Source organism: Nothobranchius furzeri, chromosome 9 (genome assembly GCF_043380555.1).
Source record: "Nothobranchius furzeri strain GRZ-AD chromosome 9, NfurGRZ-RIMD1, whole genome shotgun sequence".
In the NCBI taxonomy this organism is placed as follows: domain Eukaryota; kingdom Metazoa; phylum Chordata; class Actinopteri; order Cyprinodontiformes; family Nothobranchiidae; genus Nothobranchius; species Nothobranchius furzeri.
The window spans coordinates 25803177-25830732 of record NC_091749.1 but is presented as its reverse complement, the minus strand read 5'-3'; the positions used below and the strand labels follow the sequence as shown (position 1 = coordinate 25830732).

At 43.7% G+C, this 27556-nt stretch overlaps 1 protein-coding gene across 1 annotated transcript in view; it reads right to left on the bottom strand.

The window, feature by feature from the left end:
• Positions 1-613: 613 nt before the first annotated feature.
• Positions 614-27556, bottom strand: part of LOC107381979 (solute carrier organic anion transporter family member 3A1) — a 61285-nt gene continuing 34342 nt past the window's right edge. Inside the window, exons 3-10 of the mRNA XM_054732577.2 lie at positions 10378-10476; positions 10014-10280; positions 9772-9936; positions 8335-8533; positions 8065-8200; positions 7791-7963; positions 6307-6371; positions 614-6092 (exon numbers count right to left, since the gene is read on the bottom strand). Of these exons, the coding sequence (XP_054588552.1) occupies positions 5716-6092; positions 6307-6371; positions 7791-7963; positions 8065-8200; positions 8335-8533; positions 9772-9936; positions 10014-10280; positions 10378-10476 (1481 nt within the window). The 3' untranslated portion in view covers positions 614-5715. The remainder of the gene's footprint in view (positions 6093-6306; positions 6372-7790; positions 7964-8064; positions 8201-8334; positions 8534-9771; positions 9937-10013; positions 10281-10377; positions 10477-27556) is intronic.

Below are 27556 nucleotides of genomic sequence, written 5' to 3'. Positions count from 1 at the left end.
ATCTCTCTTTTAAATCATGAACTGGGTCATGTTTTACTTTTTAAAGTGACATTGTTTAGTTTTTACCATTAATCTCTGGAAATATCTATTGAGATGTTGTAATTTAATTTAAAGATGCCCAGTTGTTTAAAAATCTGTTCTAAAATACATTGAGCGGTTCTAAGTCTCTGGGCGACGCCATATTGCATGCCATGTTTCCTTCTACGGAAGCCCGTGAGGACAAAATGCATTTACTTATTTGTAACAAACGGTTACAAAACTTTCACCATTAATAAACTTTGTGTTACACATTTACCTCTTCACTCATTGCCAGTGACGAAAGGAAGTCTGATGATCTTGTTATTTTGCTGGAGGTTGTGTTCCCAGGGATTTTTGACCCTAATGGCCATCTGTTGGTAAGATCTTATTTGAACACAAAAATACTGCTTGTTTGCAGTGATTTAGGGATGTACTGCCCCCTATCGCCAGGGAAAATACACACTGTCACTTTAACTTTTAGGTTGTTTTTTTATGTTATATTGATTCATGCATCTCCACTATGCAATATTTTAGCCTTTTGTTATCGTTTTATTAGTATTTTATCTGGTTTCACTGACTATTTCAATTGGCTTATTGGATGTCCTTTGTTGTATATTTACTGTTTTATTCTTTGTTGTAATGGCTTGTTGGTCTAGTATAATTACCATGACCTGTGAGGTGCTTTGGTCAGCTCACATGCTGTTTTTAAACGTGCTTGATGAATAAACTGGTATGGTACGGTATAGTATGGTATCTATGATTGCGGGAAGAGTGGAAATAACTAGACCATAGAGACAAGTTGATGAGGTGTGTCATAATCAGCATCAAAGGTGTCTTCACCCTTGTAATTAGTCAGTTTGCTCCTCTAAAGGGACTAAAACAGTCACAGTGCTGTTTGAATCATTATTGAGAACATTTTGGAGGGCCCGGGTGCTGGGACCGTGTGATTTGGTCTTGGGTTTCATAGTTAGATGTGCGTGCCGTTGTCGGTACAGGATCTGCTCGGGTGCAGGATCGGCTCGGGGTCCTTCGACTGCTGATGACGTCACATGACTGCAAATTTACTCGGCGTTCACACATACGTTTTGGAAAGACATCAGCAGTTTTGTTAATAAATTCTTGTTTGTTAACACCTAAATGGTTTCTTTATAATTGTAATTTGTTAATAAAACACCATATTATCTTTGTTTTGTAAAGAATGTGAAACTGCATGAAACCAACATCGGACTGACAAAAAACAGAACAGTTCTTATACGTGAAGCCATATCTGTTTGTATTAATGTGGAGTTCGTCTGTGTATTTCCTTAGTTGTTATCTAAATACATTCTTTGACTCAAAATATTGCTTGGTGCCTTTCAATAAAGTTCTTATATTTTATTTTGCCCCATTTCATCAACAACAAGAACTGTTGAGGGTCACCGTTTATCATTTGCTTACATTTTACATTTCCTTTAGAAATTCAAACATATTTTCTCCAAAAAGTGTTGATTTTTGAACTACAGGACTACAACCGCTAATTTGTTCTGACCAATCAAAATCATGACGTGATAACGTAACTTCCGTAAGCTTCATGTTCAGCCAATCAACTACTTTAACGTCATCTGCAGTCGAAGGACCCCGAGCCGATCCTGTACCGACACCGGCGCCAATATTCTGAATATGATGCTGTATGTCGGCTGGAGGGAGGGTTAGGGGAGGATGATGTTCAGCTATTCATAGACTCACTCATTTTGACTCACAACGGGGAAGGCTGTTGTTGTTTTAATGTCCAGGAAACAGCAGCGAACGTCTCGGCTAGTTGAAGCTAATCGTTAGCATTAGCAATACCACCACACAGCAGAAGCTCCTGGCTTGTATAATTTGTGGAGATAAAACATCCACGTTGCTAGTATCCAATCCAGGGTGAGATGTCCAAATATCAGGAAATAGGACAACAAAACCTGCCGTCTGAAGCTCATCTATGATGTTGGAAACTTTTAGGTCTGAGAAGCGGCGGCGGTGTGTGCACCAAATCTGCTGAAAAACAATAGTCGCCTAACACTGGTCCTGTGCTGGCCATCACATGAATCTTTGTGGACAGGGTGCGTTTTTACGGCGGATTTATCCTCAATGCAGAATTTGTCAGAATATTCACAAAATATCCAGGTTTAGGAACCAAAACCACCATAAGAGGAGAAATGCCCGATGACGCAATTAGTTTTCTTTCAGACTTTTTGGAATTTTCTAACTAAAACTCTAAACGTGCTGCTGATACGGGAAAATGCATGAATGTAGCCCAAAACGGGTTTGGGGGTTGTTTTCATGAGGAAATAACAATATCACATGGTAAAAAGCTCAAAAAAGTGGATTTTCCATGAGAAGGCCCCTTAAATGTTTTTTCTGGTAAACCACAAATCAAAAGCTAGGTCTGATTATCATTAGCTGATTCTCTCAGGGAATCTTTAATCATCGTTACTTCAGTCAGTTTGAAACTTTTCCGGAGCTTTCTGTCCAAAACTCAACCATACCAACAAATCTCTCCGTGTCTCTATTTTCACTTCTAAGATGTTTTCATTTTTAGATTCCAGTTATAGAAATGTTTGCAATAAATACTTTGGTAGAAACTCGAAACACAGAAAGTGGCATACCCCTCCAAAACCCAACGGTAGGACTTTGTGAGCTCAAAGGAACATTTGAATATTTTCAGGGGTTTGTTTTGAGCTGTGAAATCAGCATGGCCGTTTCAGGAAGCAAAACTCCTCCTGCCAGCACCTTCAAAGTCAGCTCATTACCGCCTCCTGTTAACCTCATTACCCACCAAAACACCCTGACGAGCTTTCAGTGTTGCGGGAATCATGTGCGTTTGCTGGCAGGATTAGAAACTCATCTAAAACAAAAAGCTCCTGTTTCTACTCTCTAGTTTATGTATGAAGCAAACCCAAAAGAAGAATCCTTTGTAGAGGCGGACAGAACCAGGATGGACCTTCTCCTAACCACAGAGCTCTTGCATCCATACTGTTGCAAGCAAAGGACCACTCTTAACTTTAAATCCATCTTCTGACGGCCTTCACACGCTGAAGGCTTTCAACATTTAGCAAATCAGATCTGTGGCATTAACGAGCTTTTGATGTGAAAAAACCATGTAACAATCTCACAGAATAAGCCGGGTTATATCATCTATATGTGCAGGATGTAAACTTCAATAAAGAAAAATAACAAGAATCACTTCAGTGTGAGTGATTATGAGTCGGCATAATAAAATATTAACCGTCAACATCTCAATGCAGTATGCATTATAAAGCTCTTCTCTAGCCATAAACAGAAGTCAGAGGCCTCTAACGTGTTTAACCACAGAGCCTGAGCAGCTCTGTCACCTCATACTGATTTTTATTTGCATGCATCCACAGCATGCGTGTTAATTTGTGACACCGACAGCTCCCAGCTGGTGTCTGGAGTACCTTCAGGTTCTCTCTCCTGGCTGAGGACTCTCCCATCAAAACAGCCCCCTGCTTAACGTCGTGCTGCTGTGTGATCCATGCAGGGGCAATCACACCCTGAAGTTAATCGATTTGCTTACGGCGTTACGTTTCCCGTGACATTATTTTGGTGGTGAGTCAGACCTGTGGTTTGGAAACCATCTAAGCAAAATGTCCAGGTTGTGGTTGTCCTAAAGGGTCTGCAGCACGATACTTCACTTTGAGCAAGAGTCCAAAGATTTAAAGTAAATCGGTTAAGTGCAGCGTTCCTGGTTCAGAAGGCTGATGCACAGTTCTGATTGTTGTTGGCTGGTTTTTAGGTACGTCTAGTTTAAAGTTTGAATTCTGCCTGGTAAAATGTGCATTTTTTCCTGCATGGATGAAATTGACTAAGGGGATTATTTTCCACTGATTATTAGTTCCCTACTATAACAGGACATTCCTGAGGTGTGTTTCTGTGTAAAAGTGATAAATAATTACAACTCTTCTCCTGAACAGCCTCGGCATGGTGATGTGGAGCTTTTCTTTGCTTTATTCCATTGGTTATGATCTCTGTTTCTTTGTGTTTAGGCAACATTTTTATCAGTTTATTGACAGCTTCCTTAACTGTCCCCAGAATGTGGTGAGTTTTAGTTTGGACCTTTCATTGTCCATTTTTTATTAGTTGTCTTTTCTATTCATTTCCCTCTTGTGATCCACCAGCCCAACTGCCCTCACTCAGCAATACGTGCATCTCACTTTACAGACATCATCCTACAGGACTGATGAGCTAACGGCTAGTACAAGACTACACGTGTTCTAAACTTCAAAGCAATGTTAGTATTTAAACCTTGACACCAACCAGTAATCAGTCCTCCCTGCATAATTAAAGGTTTGGCCCAAGGAAACCACCAGATTCTGGGTCCACATCACTGCTTCACCTGGCTGTAAAGCCTGATTTATGCTTCTCCGTCTGCGTCAGTGCGGAGACACGCAACGCCATTATCCGTCCTTGCGTAGGGCACGCAAGTACGTACGGAGTCGAGCCCACTTTTTTAAACATCCATCGAACGAGACGGATTACGCAAGCTTGTGATTGGTCAGGACGCCGCTGTTGTTTACAGCGCCGCCATTGCAAAGAGAACCGAGGATAACTAGCGGCAGACACGGAGAAGCTTGAAGAATACCTCGCGAAAAAACTCTAAAAATATGAACGTTTCATCCTCCGGTGACTGGAGGAGTGAAAAGATGCGCAGCAAGCGTTTTATTTGTGGACGGAAATGACTGGAAATGTGGGTTTAGAGGTGAGGAGCGCATGAAGAGGTGGGAGAATGAGAGACAAATATGTCCGTGTTAAAAGTCTCTTATATACACAAAAAACACAATATAAACACACTATCTTGGACCGATACATGACAGGATACCACAGAACAGCGCTACGCCCTCTGTTGTCCTGCCGAGGAATTGCTTTGCAACACTCTCCAGGAGACGAAGAAGTATGAGAGCAACACGCTTCTGTCAATCCGTGCGTGTCTGTCCCTTGTGGAGCTGACGGAGAAGCATAAACCAGGCTTTAGGCCTTCTGGCTGTTCAGGGCTCCATCTACAGGTCGCAAACTAATCATTCATAACTTTTACACAGAAATGAGGAACAAAATTTGCCTGGAAAAGGTCAAATATTGATTAACCCCTTAGCATTCCAGCATTCCATTTTTGTCACTTTACAACACTCGTGAATTTAGTATTAAGACAAAGTGCTTGCCAATGCTCCAGACTGTTTAGTTTTTTAGTCATAAACTAGTTTTGATCTGAGTGGAAGCTGACTGGAGAGACGGGCTCCCATCAGGCTGGTATCTAGTTACTAGAACGGTCTGGACTGCACTACGTCAAAGTGACAAAAGTATGTTAGGAGTAATTTTTGTGTTTTCTTTCCGCGCCTGAGAAACACTGAAGGAAGCAACTCATCTGGTAAAGTTGTAGCAGTCTCAACCTGATGTACTATATCCCCTTGAAGTTATACAAATGACCATATTTGATGCTTTTGATGCCATCAATCTTATGTAACTGTCAGAGGGGACACATGACCTCAGGTCAACTCTCTAAGCCAGCTATGATTCTCATTACAAACTTGGACGGAGCACTTTGTGAAGCATCTCTCCGTGTGTTAAGTTAGGTTTGATGTTTGGGAGGAAATAATCTACAACCCTTAAAGCAGACGATGCCACAGACAGATGCAACACCGACATGAATATCTCCTGGTTGCACTATAAAACGGACTCCATGTTGTCACTTGTCTCCTGGTCCTCCAGATTGTATATGAATTTTGTCCTGTTGGCCGGATTCTGGGTAATCTCCTTGCCTAAATTGTCCAGAGTCACGTTGGAGGCAAAGAGTTCGGTGGGCGTCAGGTACCCATCGCTGTTCTTGATGTACCTCCTGTAGTTCTTCCTTAGACACTGCCATGTGGTGGCATACAGGACGAACGCCGACGACTTGAGGACGATGGCGATGCTGACGTACAAGTGCCTGTAGGCCACGTTGTCGTACAGCATGCAGGCCCCCTTCTCTCCGCAGACTGAGCTCCAGAACAAACAGGTGGAGTCGATGCCCATCCCGAAAATCAGAGGAGGAGGGATGAAGCCTGGACGCGCGGGGGGGGGGGGGGGGGGGGGGGGGGGGGGGATAGGTCAATAAGTCAAAAAGAGTTTGAGCTGAAATTCCAGCTGGAAATCGCCCTGACATTAGCATCTACTGAGCAACAGCAGCTCAAGCCGAAGAAAAACACAACTTAGTTCAGACTGTGTGACATCACAACACAAATGCAAGGTGAAGGTGGTGTAGAGGACGCTTCTCACCTATCAGCCTTAAGAGCAGGAACAAAACTCCGAGAGCGTACGATTTAAGCTCTGGGCTCACAGTTCTGAGGAGGAAAGGAAGAATGAATGGATCAATAACAGATGTGTTCGTCTCGGTTTGTTTGTTAAAGGCTCACAGCTGACAGAGGTTTGATGATTTAGGACGTTTAATTGTGGAAAAAAGCAACAACAGAAGAAATCACTTTATCCCAGTGCTGATGTTTTAACCCTACCAACACGGGTCTGTCTGTCTATTCTAACGCCTTAAAGCAACAATCTGGAGTTTTCCCCCTTTCAGGAATTATGTTTGATTTTTTAGACCTCCGTAAAAGGGATAGTCTGAACTTGTACTATTTAATGTAGACAATGCATCTTTTTTCCTTTTGCTAAGCCTGCCCCCCGCCCCACAGAGCCACATGCAATTTAAAGTGAGCACTGCTCAGCATTAGCCAATAGAGGTAGACTTCCCCTTTCGTGCAGCTCTTAGTCACAGAGCATGGGTCAGCGTCTGAGGATGTACTTAGACAGATGCAGAGGCTGAATAAACAGCATAATGTGATTATAATAATTGTAAAACAGTGTGTTTTAGATCTGTTGGCCAGCTGGAGATGTACATTCATGAATGAGAGGCGTTGCTTCAGCTGTGCAAACCGAGGTAGGTAGAGGGGCTTAAAGGTGAAATACATTTTTCAGCCTCTAGATGGTGTTTTCTGAGAAAAAACTCTGGATTTCTGTTTGTACATGTTTGAAATCTAAAAACAAGTCTTCAAAATGTTCATGGGAAGTGAAGACACAAATGCCTTGCAGACGTAGGATTACTCCCACGTTTGGCTGCTTCTTACCCTCTTTTATTGCTTTGCTGTTTAGTGGAGACATTTTTAAAATGGAAAGTTTCAGATTTGGGGACTTTCTGCTGCTAACTTCTGCTCACAAATAGCTTCACCTCAAACTACATATTTTGAAACACTCCCACATATTTCTCCCCAGAGGTTTTTTTTTTTACCCATATGATGATTTTTAAAACTTTTGTACTCTTAACTTTCTGCAGATGTGCATTGTGGTGAACGAGCAGAACGTCCACCGAACAGAACACAGCTGCTGTCTTTCCTTTGTCAAAGGCACACTGTGCAACTTTTTCCTATTTTTAAATCATGTTCTTGTGCCAGTGTGAGCTAAAATGACTCTTTACAGGGTTAATGAAATGTCACTCACGCTGATCCCTAGTGGACTTAGCAAAAGCGGAGCTGAATGAAGGCTGAGAAGACTTTTCAGCAGTTAGACTAAGGTGTTAAAAAGACAAATGTAAGTTGAGGAGATAAGTTTTACTTCTGATTTTACAATAACAGACTCTAGGGGGTGCTAAAAGCAAGCCAAACCTGCAGAGTTGCCCTATATTGCGTCTGTGATGACATTCAGAATGCGTTTATGACTCATTCAGCTAGAAATACCAACAGCTCCTTCTTGTGGGCGTGCCAAAGCTGTACCTGATGAGGATGATGACAGAGGGAGTCTGAGCCATGGCTCCAATCATGCTGCACACACAGATAATACACAGGAAGGTGAGAAAGGCCTGCTGACAGCCGGGACTTGGGCACTTTCCCGGTAAAGCCACAGCATCCTCGCCGGAGCTGGACACACACGCGCAGCTGCTCAGGTTCTGAAACAAACACAAGATCATAGAGACACCAAGGTTACACGGATCTGACCCGACCTTCTTCTCTTTAGGGCTGAGAAGGTTAAGGAAACGGCTTCCCTCACCGGTTTGGTGCAGCCGGCGAAGCACGCTGACATGTAAGTGATGCCGTTGGATCCACAAACGGGACTCACTGAAGCAGTGTAACAGTTACAGTTACTGATGCAGGCAGACTCGGGCTGCTGCCAGGACCGCAGAGTCCTACAGAAGCAGTCAAACATCGCATCAAACAAACATACCAGGAAACAAACACACTGACTTTTTCCTCCTTGTAATCCTACTATTTTGATCCTGCATGAATCTGCAGAAGAACAAAACTGTGTTATCGGTCTCACTCGTTGCTGTAGGCCACGGTGACCCCGGCAACAGGTCCTGTGTCACAGCCCAAGAAGAGGAAAGAGATGTAGCAGGCGGTGGACACCAGGTTGACCAGCATGGCCATGCGGACGGCACCCAGAGCCGAAAGGTTCAGCTTCTTCACCAGGAGCCCCCCGAGGAAGATGCCCAGACAGGCGCAGGGGATGGCAGTCATACCTGAAGATGGGTAGACCGTAGGCAAAGGCAACAAATGTCCGCTTCAAGTTTGTTTTTGATTTTACTTGGTTGGAAACATCCCATAAATTCAGACTGTGTCAAAATTTAGGGGCTCCACATTTCAAAGGGTGCACTCTTAAAAAGGTTGGGTTATTTTGCTAACCCAACTGTTGGGTCGAGCCTGAAAATCTTAAGGTTGGGTCAGTTTAACCCACCACTGGGTCAAACTAATGTGACCCAGCATGTTGGGTTAAAACTGGAGGGGAAAAGAATGATTCTCATTGTTCAGCGAACCAGCTCTGACATCTTACACGACAAGGATGACAAGGATTTTAAAAGGAACCCAGGTTACAAAACTTTGTGGTTCTTAAAAGATAAATTTAATTAGTTATATTAAAGTGGTGTAAAAAAACCTTCTTGATGTCTTCATTTTTATAAAATTTGTAAAAACTGTTTAAGTCATGGATCGCCACCCTGCTGGAAAAACCAGCAAAGACCAGCATGACTTCCTTGTTAGTCTTTGCTGGTCCATGCTGGTTTGGTGCTGGTTTAGCTGGTTTATGCTGGTCCAATCCTCATATTAAGCAAGCATTCAGCGACAGTGGAGAGGAAAACTCCCTTTTAACAGGAAGAAACCTCCAGAGGATCCTGGCTCAGTATAAGCAGCCATCCTCCACGACTCACTGGGGATTGAGAAGACAGAGCACACACACACACACACACACACACACACACACACACACACACACACACACACACACACACACACACACACACACACACACACACACACACACACACACACACACACACACACACACACACACACACACACACACACTAGTAGTAGTACTTCCTATGTTAAAGACAGTAAAATTGTCTTTTTCTGGTCCACTTGATGCATAACAAGCTCATAACTTTATGATTCTGGTCTGTAACAAATGTTTTCATTTTCCACTCCTGTGTCCAGATTTCTTATTACCGGTATTTAGAATGCTCACTCCAGAGTGTCTGCTATAGTTGACATTCATCTAGATTTGTAAATAGTACTCTTTAATATTAAAGAGAAATATATACAGAATTTGACTTTGGGCTGTCTCATTAAAACAGTTTCAATGGCCTGTAATAAAATGTTTTCAATAGAAATAGCCAGTTAACATATTATTCTCATTTCTTATTTTTATAGATGTCATCAAAAAAAATCTATGAACTGCGAATGAAGAAGACTTCCACCATACCTAACAGCTGATTGGCTGAGGAGGTGGTGAGGTTGAACTGCTGCTCCAGGTATTTACCCAGAAAAGCGGCAAAACCAGCAACCACAGCTATCTCCATACAGGCGGCCAGCGTGATGCAGCTGAACACGGGGTTGGAGAGGAGGTGTCTGGTTACCCGAGGGATCACTGAGGGAGGGACCATAGAGAAATGAATTGATCTCACAAATACAAGTCCTGTTGTAAACACCAGCTGTTGTTTTTACCTCTGAGATGCTCCCAGACGGAGAGTCCACTGTTGATATCAAAGCCCCGGAAGGCTCCGTTGGATTTAGAGTCCTGGCTCTCCTGGGACAAGGAGGAAGGCAGCATGGCCTGTTCACTCTCACCTCCAACGGTGTCCTGCTCATCCAACTCTTGGGGGAAGCCAAACATGAAGAGGGCCGACAGGAAGAGTAAGGCACTGCAAAGGAGGAAGCCCCCCCACCACGCCCCAATCCAACGGGGATCATCCGGGGTGATGTCCAGCTTACCTGGTGGGGAGGTCAATAAACATGAGCTCTGACTGTGTGAGCGCAGCAGTGTGTGTGTGTGTGAGTAGATATCTTTTTAATAAATTCAACAGCTTACTGGTGTCGATGAAGACGGCATCAACGTAGACTTTGGTACAAACCGAACCGAGGATGAAGCCACAAGCCGGGCCGAACACCAGTGTGGAAAACAAGATACCTGAAAGACAAACAGTGGAAGAATAAACGGTTAAAACTGAGGTTAACTGGTCAAATACGTGTTTTTAATAGCAGAAAATAGTCCAAACAAATCAGAAAGTTGGTGCAGCAATCACTTCATGTTCCACCAGAGGGCAGCATAACCCTCTGGCTGCTGTTCCAGGATCAGCCCTCTCAACTTCTGCTCACAACCAGCTGATCAGATACTGGATCAAACTGCCTTCATGCGGTAAATATGGATTATGCCATCAGGTGTTTTGGTACCACCTGCTCTCTCAAAAAGGAGTTGCTCTGAAAGAAATGACTAAAATTAATAAACATTAAGTCTTTCTTTACACATTTGCACATATGCATGGTGGTGCAGCAGCTAGCACTATTGCCTTGCAGCTGGAAGTTGCTGGTTTGAATCCCAGCAGCAGACTTACAGCCTGGAGTTAGCATGTTCTCATCCATGCGCAAGTTCTCTCCAGGTATTTCCTGTGGGTTTCCTTTCCTCCCACAGACCAAAAACATAACCCATAATCGCTAAATCAACATTGTCTCTTTGTGTGAACGAGTTTATGGCTAGTTGTTTGTCTCTATGTGTCCCTGTGATGAGATCTGTCCAGGATGTCCCCTGCCCCTGCCCCTGCCCTGTGACTTCTGTAGATGGACAGCAGTTCCCTGCAACCCCTCAGTGGTTTAGAAACATGAGTGGGTGAATCCACAGCACCATCTGAATGTGTGCTTTCACACTAAGGGGCAATGTCTTCTGTTGATGGAAAGTCACTTATGATCAGATAACATCTAAAGAAGTCTCTTTGACCTCCAGGACACAAGACTGTGCAAAGATCCTGATGATCATTTCAGCCAAAGACTGAAAACATGAAACCTCAGAGGATCAGCGGAGAGATCTGAGAGGCGATCCAGCATGGAGATCAAGTCAAACATCAGATCTTCTAAAACCCTCTTGCCTGGAATAAGACTGTTTTTGACATTTGGGAGACATAAAGTTGCTGCAGCGAAAGTGAGAAACAGTGGCACCCAGTGGCGATAATAAAAAACAACATGAAGCATTTTGAATGAGAGTGGCTCCTCTGAGGTCCCATGAGGCACATCCTGCCTGTGAAAATATTAGGGAAATATTAGGGCTGAACGATTCTGGAAAGTCACCTAATTGCGATCTTTTCTTCTTCAATACTGCAACTGCGATTTAATTTACGATTATTTTCTCAAGGGGCTTTTCTCATTTTTCAACTAGCAGAAGCAAAAAAATCTATGAAACCTTACTGAATAAGTTTATTTGCATATTTATCTACATTTAATCAACAAGTTTATTTGTCTACATAAACATAAACACTCACAAGTAAAGGCAACATTTTGTTTTGAAGGTGCAATGCTTTGCAGCCAGGAGTACATCCCTTGAAGGAGCTTAGGTATTTGCATCACCTGTGAAAATTTATATGCAGGAAAGAAGTGTGTCACATTTATTGAAGTCTTCAGTGTTTAGAGTTTTTGACGTCTTGTCCATGCAGAGCTTCCGTAGTTCAGTTACATCCATAGCTGCTAGCCAAAACTCAGTGGAGTTGAAGTCTCTAACAGTTTTCTGGCTTTACTAAAATGTCTGTACTTATTTAGGTATACGTGCCTTTTCAGAGGGGCCACAATCATGCTTTGCAGTCTCTTTTAGATTGTCTTGTTGAGGTTAGGCATTGGATGTTCTCTAACTTTCTTCTGTTTAATGATAAAGAGACAGAGGTTGTAGTTTTTGGTCCAAATACTTTGTCTAGGGTGGGTGCAGTGGACCTCGGTCAGCTCACTCCATTCGTGAAACTGAGTGTGACTTCCCTGGATGTTGTACAGGATGGAGATCTTGTCTTGGACAGGCAGATCAGTGCGGTGACTAAATCTAGTTTTTATCAATTAAGAAGGATCGCCAAGGTAAAAAACTTGCTGTCAAAAAAGGATTTTGAAAGAGTAATTCATGCTTTTAATACATCAAGACTTGTTTACTGTAATTTTTTGTACTTGGTGTTTCACAATCCCACCTCTCTCATCTTCAGCTGGTGCAGAAGGCTGCTGCACGGCTGCTCACTGGGACAAAAAGATGGAGCATGTTACTCCTGTCCTGGCCTCACTGCACTGGTTGCCTGTTCGTTTTAGAATCAGTGCAAGGTGTTTTTATGGGCTTTTAAAGCTTTGCATGGTCTTGTTCCAGATTACCTCTATGAGCTACTGGTTTTTACTCCCCTGCACGGTGTCTGAGGTCGGCTGATAGGATGCTCCAGGAAGTCCCAAAAACAAGACGTAAGCTCTGAGGTGACAGGGCTTTCACCTGGGCTCTGGAATGCGCTGCCATTGAGCATTAGGTTGGCCTCTTCGCTGTCTGGTTTTAAATCTCTTTTTAAAACCAAATTTTAAGATTTGGCTTTTAACTCAGCATGAGAGTCTTTTTAGTGTTAGTTCTTAAGCTTTAGTTTTTAGTGTACTTTTATGTTGTTTATTGCTTTTTAATGTTTAAATTTCTGTGAAGCACTGGTCAGTTTTATACTGTTGTAAGGTGCTATACAAATAAAGCTGCCTTGCCTTGCATTGTCTTATTTGATTAATGGCAGGTTTTGCTTTTCATTAGACTCCAAATGTAATCATTTGGCATGTTCCTAATTCATAATTTGTAAGAATGCAATCAGCAATATTAGCATTAGCATCCCTATGGGTTTTTCCATGTATATTAGCATTGTGCTGTAACGTGAGGAAATATGGGTTTTCTGTCACAATGGTGGTGTTGGACTCAGCTGTGTCAAAGCTGGGTCGCTGAGAACTTTCACCCACAGATTAAGACCTGAACGCCAGCGAGTCTGGGAGGAAACCATAACATCTGCCACCTGCAGTCTACCAGAAGATGTGTTTACATGAGTTGTACCCAGACCAAGTCAAAACATAAAGTTTAAACTTCTTTTTCTTGATTTTAATGTTAAAAATAACCATTATCATTTTGCTCATTATAAATGTATTTAATCAAATGAATGGTTCTTATGCTTTGGGGTAATTATAATGGTTTAATGAATCCATTCTTAAATAATGTTGAGAATGTTTGTTACTGACCTTCACACACACTCAAGCACAAACATTCACACACATCCACACACACCTGCTCACAGTAAACTCCAGACACATTTGATGACGCACGTTTGCTTTGAGAAGAGAAAGGTTTTTGGTAAGTTTTGAGTCTTTTGATTCAGTTCGTGTTGGACAACGAGAGAGAACAGACCTGAAAACCAAAGGGGGGGCAGAGCCGGCTGGCTCGTTCTTCCCCCCTTTCACGCTGTTTCTGCCAAGCCAGGCAGAATAGCTGAATCGCGACTTCTAACGAAGACTCATTACCGAGTCTTTTGATTTCTGAGTGAATTAACTTAAGAAAGCGCATCGATAAAACGCTCTACCATCCACGTGTACCGAGGGCAACTCTGGACCGGTTCCGTTCGACACCTATGTCTCCTGTCAGCCGCCGGTGTCATCTGGATGAACCACAACATCCTCCACGGCCCGGATCCGAAAGAGGGTCCACAAGAGTTCGGTGAGACAGAGCACGGTTTTTAGCGTTTGATGCAGTTCTCTGATAAGACCTAAGTTTATCCAAACCATCACTTCACTCAGACACCTGTTTCTTCTTGAAGCAAAATCAGACTCACACACGCATTCATGTCACAACATTCTCAATCTTCATAAATTCACCAGAAGGTCTATTTGAGCAAGAACAGCATATCAACTGTTAAAAGATTGTCCCACAAAGTTGCCAATGTGATTGTTATTTCCTGTTTGTCAATTTTCAAAATCATTAGTTTAATTTGAAGAATTAAAACTTTTAATCCTTCAAACTTGTTTCCTCATTGAACTGAAACACAGACACTCAGATATTATCGGCAGTTTATGGATGAAAACAACCTTTGAGTCTTCTGAACAATATAAAATTTGGTTATTGATTTATTAAAATTAATATTCCGAATTAATACGTAGCATGGTTTCTCTTTCAAATAAAAGAGCATAAATCCATAACGCTACATTCAATGGCGAGCATATCCAGACTTCTATATCTGCGATTTATCTGATTTCTTACATCTAAAAGCTACAAACAACGCTTTTCTCTGTGTTTCACTTTGATGTCTTATTTTGAAATTAACCGGAAATTGTTCCGCTGAAGTCACTCTTCCGGGAGGCGTCCTGGTGGAAACTTGACCGGGAAGATCTCTGATCTCAAATTGACCGCAAATTACAGACCTAACTTTGATTTATCCCATCTTCGCCTTCGGAGCGGACGTGTGAGTTGTGCTTTTGACTAAATTCTGTCCATTTTGACGCGCCGCCGCGTCTCTAATCTAACCTCAGGTCGGAGAGCTACGTTTCCGCTCGGACCATTGCTGGGTGAGCTACCGTGTGCAGCTTATCCTCAGTTCCTAAAATTATCACTAAAGTCTCCGAACCTCCGAACCGAGACTAACTTCTCGGACACCTTTTGTCTCAGTGTGTTGACACTGTGGGCGAGCTATTGTGGAAAATATCTCCATTGCATGAGCGACTTATAGAAACAATCTGAACGGAATGCCCGTAGGCACCTACTGTTGCTTGATTGCACGGTAAACGTCGTAAGCCGGGTTATGGCCGTCACGCGTTACTGCATTCAGATTGCGTACGTTTTTTTGAAGTCCGTATTACAAGCGGGGCGAGATGTCTACTTGTTAATCGGGAAAATTTAAGTCTGGTCGCTACAGACAAAGAACGCTAGACCTGGCCGGAGAGCTAAGCTAGCACCACAGTTAGACAAAAAGGGAACGCGTCCCGTTAGATTGTCATACCATTTCTGACACAGTCAGTCTGTGTCCTCACAAAACCCGCATTGGCGGTGGTTCTTGTAAATCGCTACGGTGTGTAGAATCTACATTTTGCTACGTTTGTCCGTCTGACACCAACACGGCAGCGTAGGGTTTGTTATTTTTTTTTTTTTTTTTTTTTATTTTGGACCGGTGGACGGGTCGGCTTTCACAGCCTCCATCGCTCGGATCCATGCCTTTTTCTTCCATCTTGTGAAGTTGTGTGTATTCATTTCTCTATCAACAATTCCTTGTTTTACCCTGTGTCATAAAGTTAAGTAGGCTACGGACAGTCCTTGTTTGTGTGAGACATATTAAGGAATCTGCCCGGAGTTTTACGTCGGCTCAGAAGGTAAAAACGCGAGTTGCTCTGAACTTAATGGGAGATGGACGAGACACGACAAAATCTTTCTTGCACTGTTACACCTGGTGTAAGGTTCTCTGACGTTCTGCTTCCAGAACATGCCAAGACGCAGGAGACTGCTCACCGGCCGAGCATCGCTGGTCCCCCCCCCCCGCCCGAACGGGCCCGTTTTAGGCGGGTGCCGCCGGTCGGGAGCAGTGGGGACTAGTGGCTGCGGTTCGGTGCCAGCTGCACTGGGTCGGAGGTGGTTCTGGTCTGCAATTCATGACGTGAATTCGTGCAACATGCTGTTTACAGTCATAACGCTTTTTCTTTACTTTTATTTCTTCCAGGGGGTCAAAAACCCACCATCAACATCAAGGTTTGAAATAAACAACACTTTCTCTGCTGCTTTTAAGATGAATAAATCTCTTGAGCCTATGGTTGACCTCTCTGACAAACAGGTTGTGCTTAACCCTTTGTTTCCTAATGCTTCTCCTCTGTCATCCATGTTAAAGGCTGAACATCTCTCCAGCATGGGTGTGAAATCTTCAGGCTGTGACCCACCGCTTCAGTCAGAGGTCTGTTTTACTCGTCAGTCCGCCTCATGCACAAACCAGCTTCTATATCGGGGCGTGATGGAAACGTCAGCCGCCGTGAAACACTTGTGGTCTCCGGACGGAGCTACCATGCCATTTAAGGGGTTTGTGCCCGGACATCTTGACCTTTATGTGAATGACCTTGTCACTTTTCAGTTTGTGACCTCTGCTAATACGGTGGCCAATTCCTTTCTCCTTTCACAGGGGTGTGACTTAGTCTCGGGCCTCTGTGCCCTCTTTCCTGTGATTTCTCTTACAGGTGACCGCGACGACACAGAAAACCCTGCGGTTTCCAGCAGTCCTGTGGTCAGTGGCGATATTAAAGGTGGCTCGGTGGTTGCTGTGCGCACCTCTCTCACGGGCTCGGGAAGGCAACCCGGCCCGGGAGGTGTAGGTGCGTGCAGTGATGCTATGCTCGGGGCCCCTCCTGACAAAGGGGGGGTGCTGAGTGGCTCTGAGTTTTCCGTTGCGGACTTCAACCGGTTCGGGGGAACGCCTCCTCCGAGCGGGCGGGTCATTGCAGAAATCGACACTGACCTTCCACCAATTCAGCTGACAACATTGACCTCCGACCCGGAGTTAGGTGCTGCACCTTCTACGGGGCGGAGTTCTGGTCAGTCTGTAAATACTCTGGTTAAACCGGGTTTTTCTGATTCAGTGTGGGAACCTCCATCATTCTTGGGAATAAAGTATTCTTGGCTTCAGTTTTCAGGACAGACCATGTTCCTAAAGCTAGCATCATGTCTGTATCTGATTCTAAACATAGCTAGGTTTGCTTTGACACCCGTGACACAACCATCCTTGGATCACTCCTTTTCAGAACCTCCAAGTCCAACACCTCCAGGTCTTTGGACATCTGAACACCTACTCTTTCAGCACGATTCAGGTGACAATGTGCATCTTCTTGGTATTAGGGCTTTTAAGAGCTTAAGAACTGTTCTTTGTTATGCTTCTCCAGTCTCACAGACACGGCATAAGTTTGAGAAACAAAAGGGGGGTGGGGAGCCTCCTCCTGCTTTGCGAGCATCATTTTCGCATTTCCAGTTCACTACTATTTCTGATCACAACAAAGTCGCCTCCGTAAAGCTGCAACACAACTTTGAGCAGGTAAAATCAGGTTCTGATCTAACAGCTAAACCATCAGCTTCGCTCCAGTTCCAAACGGGACACTCAGGTAAATTCAAACAAGTTTCCCTGTGGGTTCGTAACACAAGATACAAACAGTTTGATAACCAAATCGCTTATGAGCCTGCTCCCACAGATACGTCCAAACTCGTGTCTCTGTGGGTCCGCAATACCAGATTCAAAACTCTATTCTGACCGACTATTCTGACCGGATTCTTTTCCACTGACTGGTGGACCGTTACAAATTCTCTCGTTTGTGGGATGAATTTTTAACAAATGTGATATCCTTTGAGTTTTTTTTTCAGGTTACCTGCCTCCAGCCAGGGTCCTGTTACTAACTCACATCTTTAGGGATTACTAACCTACTGATTTACATTTTTAGAACTGATTTACATCTCTATCTTTTTATTAGTGCTTTGTGTAGCATGTTTATATTTGATTACAAAGTTAATTTTATTTTGTTACTATTTCCCTTAAAGGGCCAGAAGCCAATTTGCCCTTCATTTTCATGATTATTTCCTTTATATATATGCCTTTAATTAATGCAGCCTGCTGAGTTTCACATATCAGTTAGGATTTACTTTCTTTTATTTGTGTTTTCCCTGCATCACGTTTTTACATGACACGTAGAACAGGGTGCAGTACATTTCTTCTTTAGATAATTCACAAAAGGCATCCACATTTTCCCAGAGGCACCCATAGATAGGTTTTGATTGATTTCTTTGTTTTGCATCAAATGCTATCTATCGTGTGGGCTGTCTCACTTTGTCTCCTTCTCCGAGCTCGTATGGACTACATCCCATCAGAGGGGTCGTCTTCACCATCCTTCAACTGGTTTCCTGTCGCATGGGGCTTCGGTCGTGGTTCGAGATGGGTCGAGGTCTGCGCTGGACTTCGCCTGGACTACGCCTGGGGAATACATCACCTGCCCAGCTCCGTGTGGCACACGAGCTGCTTATCCTTTGCATACCTTTGCATTATTGCTGATGAAAATTAACTGCTATTGAAATAGCTCTGCTTTCAAGATTCCTAAGTGGATTACTTTACAATGATTGCAACAGTTTTGGCCTTAATCATCTGATCAGGATAGACTCCCTTCTACACGAGACCTGTGGTGACGCTTCATCGTTCCTGCCTTCATCTGGGATGTCTACCTTTACGAGTACATCACGTTATTGTGGTTGTGACGTCAGGTGGCCTCTGCTTGACCTCCATGTCGTCACAAAAGGGGGGAATGTAACGTGAGGAAATATGGGTTTTCTGTCACAATGGTGGTGTTGGACTCAGCTGTGTCAAAGCTGGGTCGCTGAGAACTTTCACCCACAGATTAAGACCTGAACGCCAGCGAGTCTGGGAGGAAACCATAACATCTGCCACCTGCAGTCTACCAGAAGATGTGTTTACATGAGTTGTACCCAGACCAAGTCAAAACATAAAGTTTAAACTTCTTTTTCTTGATTTTAATGTTAAAAATAACCATTATCATTTTGCTCATTATAAATGTATTTAATCAAATGAATGGTTCTTATGCTTTGGGGTAATTATAATGGTTTAATGAATCCATTCTTAAATAATGTTGAGAATGTTTGTTACTGACCTTCACACACACTCAAGCACAAACATTCACACACATCCACACACACCTGCTCACAGTAAACTCCAGACACATTTGATGACGCACGTTTGCTTTGAGAAGAGAAAGGTTTTTGGTAAGTTTTGAGTCTTTTGATTCAGTTCGTGTTGGACAACGAGAGAGAACAGACCTGAAAACCAAAGGGGGGGCAGAGCCTGTTGGCTCGTTCTTCCCCCCTTTCACGCTGTTTCTGCCAAGCCAGGCAGAATAGCTGAATCGCGACTTCTAACGAAGACTCATTACCGAGTCTTTTGATTTCTGAGTGAATTAACTTAAGAAAGCGCATCGATAAAACGCTCTACCATCCACGTGTACCGAGGGCAACTCTGGACCGGTTCCGTTCGACACCTACGTCTCCTGTCAGCCGCCGGTGTCATCTGGATGAACCACAACATCCTCCACGGCCCGGATCCGAAAGAGGGTCCACAAGAGTTCGGTGAGACAGAGCACGGTTTTTAGCGTTTGATGCAGTTCTCTGATAAGACCTAAGTTTATCCAAACCATCACTTCACTCAGACACCTGTTTCTTCCTGAAGCAAAATCAGACTCACACACGCATTCATGTCACAACATTCTCAATCTTCATAAATTCACCAGAAGGTCTATTTGAGCAAGAACAGCATATCAACTGTTAAAAGATTGTCCCACAAAGTTGCCAATGTGATTGTTATTTCCTGTTTGTCAATTTTCAAAATCATTAGTTTAATTTGAAGAATTAAAACTTTTAATCCTTCAAACTTGTTTCCTCATTGAACTGAAACACAGACACTCAGATATTATCGGCAGTTTATGGATGAAAACAACCTTTGAGTCTTCTGAACAATATAAAATTTGGTTATTGATTTATTAAAATTAATATTCCGAATTAATACGTAGCATGGTTTCTCTTTCAAATAAAAGAGCATAAATCCATAACGCTACAGTGCTAACCACTCGCTGCCAGTCAAATCGCAGCCTTTGCGATTAGAAAATCTCCTTTTGTCACATCGCAATTTAATTGAAAAGAAAATATTACCTGTATATATTAGAATTGGTTTGCAAAACCAGTAACACTCTAATTCAAAAATTGCACTGGAACATGAAACAGTCTGTCATGGTCTGCGTCTGAGTCTTCCCTCATGTGTCTCCTTGTGTTCTCCATCCGTCTCTAGGTTCTCCTTTTGTGTCTACTAGCGCCCTCTTGTGTCCTTGTCTACGTCTCTCTCATGCGTCTCTTTGTGTTCCTCATGTGTCCCCAGATCTGCAGCCCCTCTAGCCAACCCCCCCCCCACCCCCCCCACCCCCCCCACCCCCCACCGGGTATCCCCCTCCAGGTCCTGTGCTCCCGTGATCCCCTTAGTCACGCCCCTGTAGTTTTTCTTTATGTAGTGTTTTCCATTAGTTTCAGCTGTTCATCTATTATTCTCTTTTAATGTGTTTCTTTCCCCCCACCGGTTCTTTAGTTCTCCTTTCTCAGATTATTAGTTAGTTATTTTGCTCTTCTTGTTTTTAGGTTTTGTCTTTAATCTTAGGTCATCTTATTTTCTTCCTCTTCAACTCACTGCCCTCTCCCTGATTAGTAATTGAGTTCACCTGATTTCTCTCCCTACACACCTGCAGCTCATCTCCCTCTCATCCTCCCCAGTGTCTGTGTCTCACTGTTTTGCTGGTTCATTGTTCGTGTCAGTCTCGTCTCGTTTGCTCTCTAGCTTCTAGTGTCTCTAGTTCTCTTGTGTTTTTGGATCTCTAGTTTAAGTCATTTGGATCTTTGGTTTTTGGCTCCCTGCCTTCTTGGATTACTCCTAAATAAAGGATTTTTATTTCATCTTCCACCTCTGCCTCATTCATCTGGTATCTGCATCTTGGTTCCTAAACTTCCTCCTAAACCTACTCGCGACAGAATGAACCAACCACCCAGGACCCAGCAGAGACTCCAGATGTACAGGTACTATGGAGATCCTGCGACCTGCTGGACATTTATTCAGGACTGTGCTGGCTGCCTGGACTTGAATTCATCAGAATTCAATAAGGTGTCATTCATGGTGCTTTGCCTGGGAGGCAAAGCCCTGCGGCGGGCCGTCAGCTACCTGGACCTTCACCCCATAGAAGAGGTCTCCTTTTGGCCCTTCGCGAAGGACCTGTTATTGTCCTTCGGCTCCACACCACCACCACCTTCCATCCACATTTCCACTACTCTGATTTGCCAAACCTCCCTACCCTCACCCAGTCTGGATAGTGCCACCTCTCCATCTCCGGTGGGCGGTCACTCATCTTTTTCTGCTTCAGCCGGCGCCATCGCAGCACCTCTGATGGGCCAAACCACCACTTCTCATTCACCCGGTCCGGACAGCGCCACCTCTCCATCTCCAGTGGGCTGTCAATCCTCATCTCCCTCTGTGTCAGCCGGCGCCATCGCGGGACCTCCGATGGGCTGAGCAACCGCACCTCCACCAGGTCCATTTGGCGTTGCCGGCGTCATCCCTGCACCTCCGAGGAGCCGTGCTCGTGGTAGACGTCACCAGCAGTCTCCAGAGGCCAGAGTTGTGCCGCCTGTCCAAGAGGCCCCTGCTCTGCAACCCAAGTCTGAGCTCATGCAACCATCAGAGGCTCCGGTCCAGCCTGACAAAGAGGCCTCCAGTCCCGAAGTCGACGCCCTGCCCTCTCATCCTCCCCAGTGTATAAAACCCTGTCTGTGGCCTAGTCCACACGTAGCCGTTTTTTTTTTTAAACGAATATCCGACCCTCCAAAAACTTGCATCCACACCACCTCGTTAAAAAAAACAACACTATGCACATTTACCCGGATAAATACGTTGTTAAGGACATGCCAGACCTGTAGACGGCAGTACTTCCCCCGTTGTTAACCTCGTCCTTCGTCTGTGGTCTTCAGCAAGGAGCAGTAATTCCGCTTGCAAAAACAAACAAGCAAAAAGCGCTTGGACAATTGATAAAGCGAGCGCAGCTCTGAGGGTGTCCATGCTGACGGCTAGTGTAAACACAGGTCGCACACGTGATGTCAGCATTTTTTGTCGCGTAAAGTGACGTTGCAGACCTTAAAACTCCGGTTTTGTCTGTCGACACGCAGACACCCAAAACGGAGAAAACGCAGATCTTCACTTTGGCCGGAGTTTTTAAAAAGATCCGTTTTCGTGTGAAAAAACTCAGTTTTTGTGTGGATGACATGCCAAAACGTAGAAAAATATCTACATTTTGGCAGATCCCCGGCTACGTGTGGACAGGGCCTGTGTCTCAATGTTTTTGGATCTCTGGTTTTAGTCATTTGGATATTTGGTTTTTGGCTCCCTGCTTTCTTGGATTACTCCTAAATGATTTTTATTTCATCTTCCACCTCTGCCTCATTCATCTGGTATCTGCATCTTGGGTCCTAAACCTACTCGTGACAGTCATTTAGTTATCACAAGTGCAGCTCCTCGAGTAGCCTTGTGTTAAACATGTAGCTGCACATTGTTTAGTAGAGCACATTCAGTATAAAACCAACAGTAACTACCAAGTTAACTTGATAGTTCATTTTGCACAAATCTCAGGTGTCTCGGGTAGGCATCACAGCTACAGATTATGTGCTTGAATTTTGAATCTTTCTAGCTACATGTTGTGTTTTCTAAACCATTCCAACAGCCTGTTTTCATGTGTTTGAAGTACTACTAACCAAAAGCTATAACATATAAGAAGAAATAAATATGGTATTCCAGTAACACGCCAGTAGTTACTGGACTTCCTCAGTTTGTCAAATGTTCTAGTTTTCATAAGATTGGGGAGCTTTACCAACCCGACAGAACAGCGAGGGGTCCTGATGTTGAACTGGGTCTATAGTTGCCTTTCCCAGCTCGCTTTATCAACTGACCTCAGTTCAGCAGAACCACTCCTGTCGGGGATGGGCTGAAGTCAGATGACACAGACAATCGTGGCTGGGCCAATTCACCAACCAACCAATGAACAGCCTCCAACATCTTCTGCTGACAGACAGAGGTCGGATCACTGTCAAACACAGTATATCTAATCTACATCTTAAATGTTGATCTCCAACGGATCTGATCTACGGTACACCAGTGTTCAACAGTAATGGGTCTGACTGGTCCACTGAATCCTGTAGCACCATGGACTAGAAATGATTAAAGCAGAAACAACGATGTGCAGAAACTAGTTGAAATGTAGTTGAAATGTTCAGGATTGATGGAGTCTTAAGAGACAGCAATAACACATCAGACACACAACTGGTGAGGTAAGATTTTAACTTTTTATGCAGAGCTCTGAAAACCTTACCGACCCTTTAACCTCATAACTGGTTGGTCCTGAAGCAGCACAGCAGACCCAGATGATCACACAACCATCTCCATGTCTGATTGTTTGTATGGCGTTGTTCTTTAAGTCTCATTCACTTCTTTATTCAGTCAATCTGCTGTAGTCTATAGTATAAATGAAGGCATTGTGAGTTGTTTTCTGACCTCAGCTCTCCCATCTATTCATGTCTACAGACCTCCTGGTTTGTGAAGAAGTCCTTCTGGAGCCGCACAGGGTCCCTGATCGTGTGGGATCTGTTTGGATGTCTAGTCAGACCCAGAGACTAGCTAGCAGATCTCAGGGCAGTTATTCAACAATATCCATAGATTACCACATCCCCACTGACCTGGGACCAGCAGTGTCACAGTACGCCCAACTCGTTTACCCATTTGATCTGATGCTGTAGTCATTAGGGCTGCTCAATTAATCGAATTTTAATCAAGATTACGATCTGAGTTTTTAACGATTATAAAAAACAAAACAAGCCGGTTATTTGCTCCTCCCACTTGCGCTGTCCTGAGTTGCAAATGAAGCGCTCCTCCTAGGGTGTTGCCAACTTGGCGACTTTGACGCTATTTGTAACAGCTTCTCAGACCCCCTTCTTGAGTTTTTAAATCTTAAAAGTACCTAGCGAACACCTCAGAAACATCTCTGGTAACGCTTAGCTACTTTCTGGATAACTGTCGTCGACATTTCTTGCAGGTTAGCTAAACACTCCGCCTGCGCTCCGGACCGTTCTTCAGGACATTAGGAAAGGGAATGATGTAGTGACGTGTCAGTCGCTAAAGAAACAGCTCTCGGAGCCCCTGTTGGAGTAACCAGAGTGAGTGACACACACCCCGTACCTGCGGACTCCTGAGCCGCTAAAAACAGCTAAATGTGTGCGTGCAGCGTGCTAAACACATGTGCAGCTTGCCCCGATTGCTGAGACCGGGTTGGGGGTGGGGGTGCAGCTGTGGTTGGGACAATTATTACATTAACTGATGGACTTGTAAATAAATCGTTTATAAATAAGGTAGAAATAACTTCCTCACGCTGATAAAAAATAACTAATCTCTCTGAGGACACGGTGCTAGTGTACTCTCCTACAGCACCTTGACACGACTCAATAAATGTTATGCAACATTTTGTGAACATCAATTTATTTGCGTTTATTTGTTATAAATGCCACTGTATAATTCTTGCTGTCAGTATTTGCAAGATGTTGGTATTTGGGTCTGTACTGGTTAGACTTAAATGAGTTAAACCAAGGTCATTAGCCCTTGGGTCATAGACTATGAGCTATAAGTATATTGGTCTTTTAATCAGGAGTTATTTTAGTGATCATCTTGTTTCTTATTTATTTTTGTCCTGATTGTGCCCTGAGCAGTTTTATGACTGAATAAAAACAAATAAAATCAACATAAATAGAAAAATCGTCCTAAATAATCGTGATCTCAATTTCAGTCATAATAATTGTGATTATTATTTTTGCCATAATCGAGCAGCCCTAGTAGTCATCACAGTGAAGTCACCAAAACTTTCAACTGACCACTGTTATGCTGTTTCCTATGTACAAAATACTAACATGAAAACTATAGTTACATTACAACCGTGTTTTATTCTGCCATAGCTCTTTAGAAGCAGAAGGTGACTGATCTGAGATCAGCCCTGGCAATGGCTGCTGCTGTGAGGATGCTAAACACTCCTGCTGTTATCAGCTCAGCTGATGCATAAAGTCACTTATAAAGGAGCTGATGGATTTCAGAAGCTTTCAAGGTTATGCTGACATTCAGCAGCACAAAATGAATTTACTCCTCGATTGTAGCTGTTTCTGTGGTAACGTGGCGATGCAACAAAGATGATAAGTGAAGAGATTAAGCTCGCTGCATCTTGGTTATGGATTAGTCTGAGGTCATGAAAACATCAGAGCATCATAATTTTATATATCTATAATAAAAACATGATCAGCTCACAGAAACGCGTTCCTCGTCTAGCTGAGAACAAAGTAATCAAAGGAGAAATGACTCCAAGCCTGCAGATACAGTAACCGGATCCTTTAAAAAATAAAAATAAAAATTGAAATCTGAAAAAAAAAAAAAGTAAGAAACAAATAAATAAATTAGATGGTGGCTAGTGTTTAGCTCGGGTAATGGGGCTCTAGACCAGAAGTTCTTCTAAAAGTGGTTTGCAACTAGAAATTTGTAGAACACTCGACGCCTAAAGCCGAGTTTAAGCTTCTGCATCGGTGTGGAAACACGCAACACCATTATCCGTAGTTACGAGGGCTCTCCAAGAGTCAAGCCCACTTTTCTAAATATTTGTCAAATGAGGTAGCGAACACAAGCTTGTGATTGGTCACTGCTTCCTTTGAATTTGTTAACAGCACCTCCACGACCCGGCACGTAACATTAGGAGGTCTGGACACATTGCGGGAGATAAGAGCATTTCTGTATGTTAAAATCAGCCTCCAAAAGGCCTCACCAACTGCCACACATGCAGGAGTTGTCAAGTAGATCTCTCTGATCAGTCTCAACTTCTTTGGAGTTGCACCAAACAGCCTTTTATGGTGCCGCCACTCATGATCATGACAGGCCACACAAAGCCAGACCAATGGTGACAGAGGGGCATGGGCATAGACATCCAAAGCAGCCAATCAGCTGGTCGCACTGGCACAGCAACATTTGTATGTCAGATGGGTGCATCATGGTTTCTCTCATTGCAGGAAATGCAACAACAGCACCCTCAAAAAAATGAAGAGCGTCGAGGATATCTAGTAGCAGACATGGAGCAGCTTAAAGAAAGCATTGTGAAAAAACTCTAAACATATGATTGTTTTTTCACCCGTGACTGGAGGATTGTAAAGATACGCAACAAACATTTTATCCGTGGATGGAAATGACAGGAAACGTGGGTTAAGAGGTGACGAGTGCATGGAGAGGTGGAGAGGGATGAGGGACAAATTTGTCTGTTAAAAAGTATCTGAAAGAACAAAACACAATAGTAAATGTTTGGACTTCGCTTGTGAAACTGCTCTGCTATTGATATTGCAAATATCTCAACAAATGTGTGTAATACTGGACTATAATGGCAATAGGAATACAGACCCCACTTGTTGGGTAGATAACCCGGAAGGGGAGGACTGTAAGGTGTTGGTTCAGGTTTGCAGCTGCCACTCCCCGGAGTGTCGGCCAGAACACTACTCTAGGCCCGGATGGCGATTCAGGAAGAAGACACGGAAGACGCCCAGGATGTTTAAACTCTTGTATTGCCTCCACACAGTCAAAGGTAACAGGCTTGTCGGAGGAGCAGGTGTTACATACAAGTTTAGGTACAGGTGTGTGTCTGTGTGTGTGTGTGTGTGTGTGTGTGGTCTCTGTAATGAACAGAAAGAAAATAGTACATCACTACATGTTCATAATAGTAACTCAGAGTACATCAACAGAAACACAGGTAGGAAAGAAACTAACATCCCCTTTGCTACCATAAACCAGATATTACCCACATCCCATATATAAACCCACTGAGCTAACTCAGCACACAATTATCCCCAATCACACGGCAGGAGAGCTAGCCTAACTTAGCTTAGCTTAGCACTCGCTAGCGACACAAACAGAAACATCTTCACTTCCCTCTAACTTCAACTAGTCACAAACACATTTTATCCGCACATCTTCATACATCACAGACTTACGTTGTTCAGTAACGCACACTTCTCACGAAATGACCACTTCTCTGCTGATAATCGGGAGCAAACACACTCATATAGATTTCACCCACGTATCCACCTATCCAAAACCTCTCCCATCCAAAGTGGTGGGGTGACATCTACAGGTCACTCTAAGCAACTACAGGTGAACAACTGAACAGAATAGAAAGGAGAACTCAAAACTATGGGGCCTTTTGTACAGCCGCCCCCCAAATGTATGAAGTACATTTGCTCACAACAAAAGGTAACTTCTCTAATAAAGTCACTGTGACTGTCCTTTGTCTTCGTCCGGGAGGGCAGGCAATACCACCAGCCTTACCACAGGTCGGGTGAAGGTCCTGTCTCCCACCTTGACGTCAGCAGACCTGATGTGCCCATCGGGACTGGGGTGGACCTTGGAGATGCGACCCAGGAGCCAGGAAGCGCGGGGTAGCTGAGGATCTATGATCATCACCACCGAACCTTCGGTGACGTCCGCGGGGATGGCTGCCATTTTGGGCGAAGCTGTAGGCTCGGAAGGTACAGTCGGATGAATCGAGACCAGAAGTGGTCAGCCAGCACCTGAGAG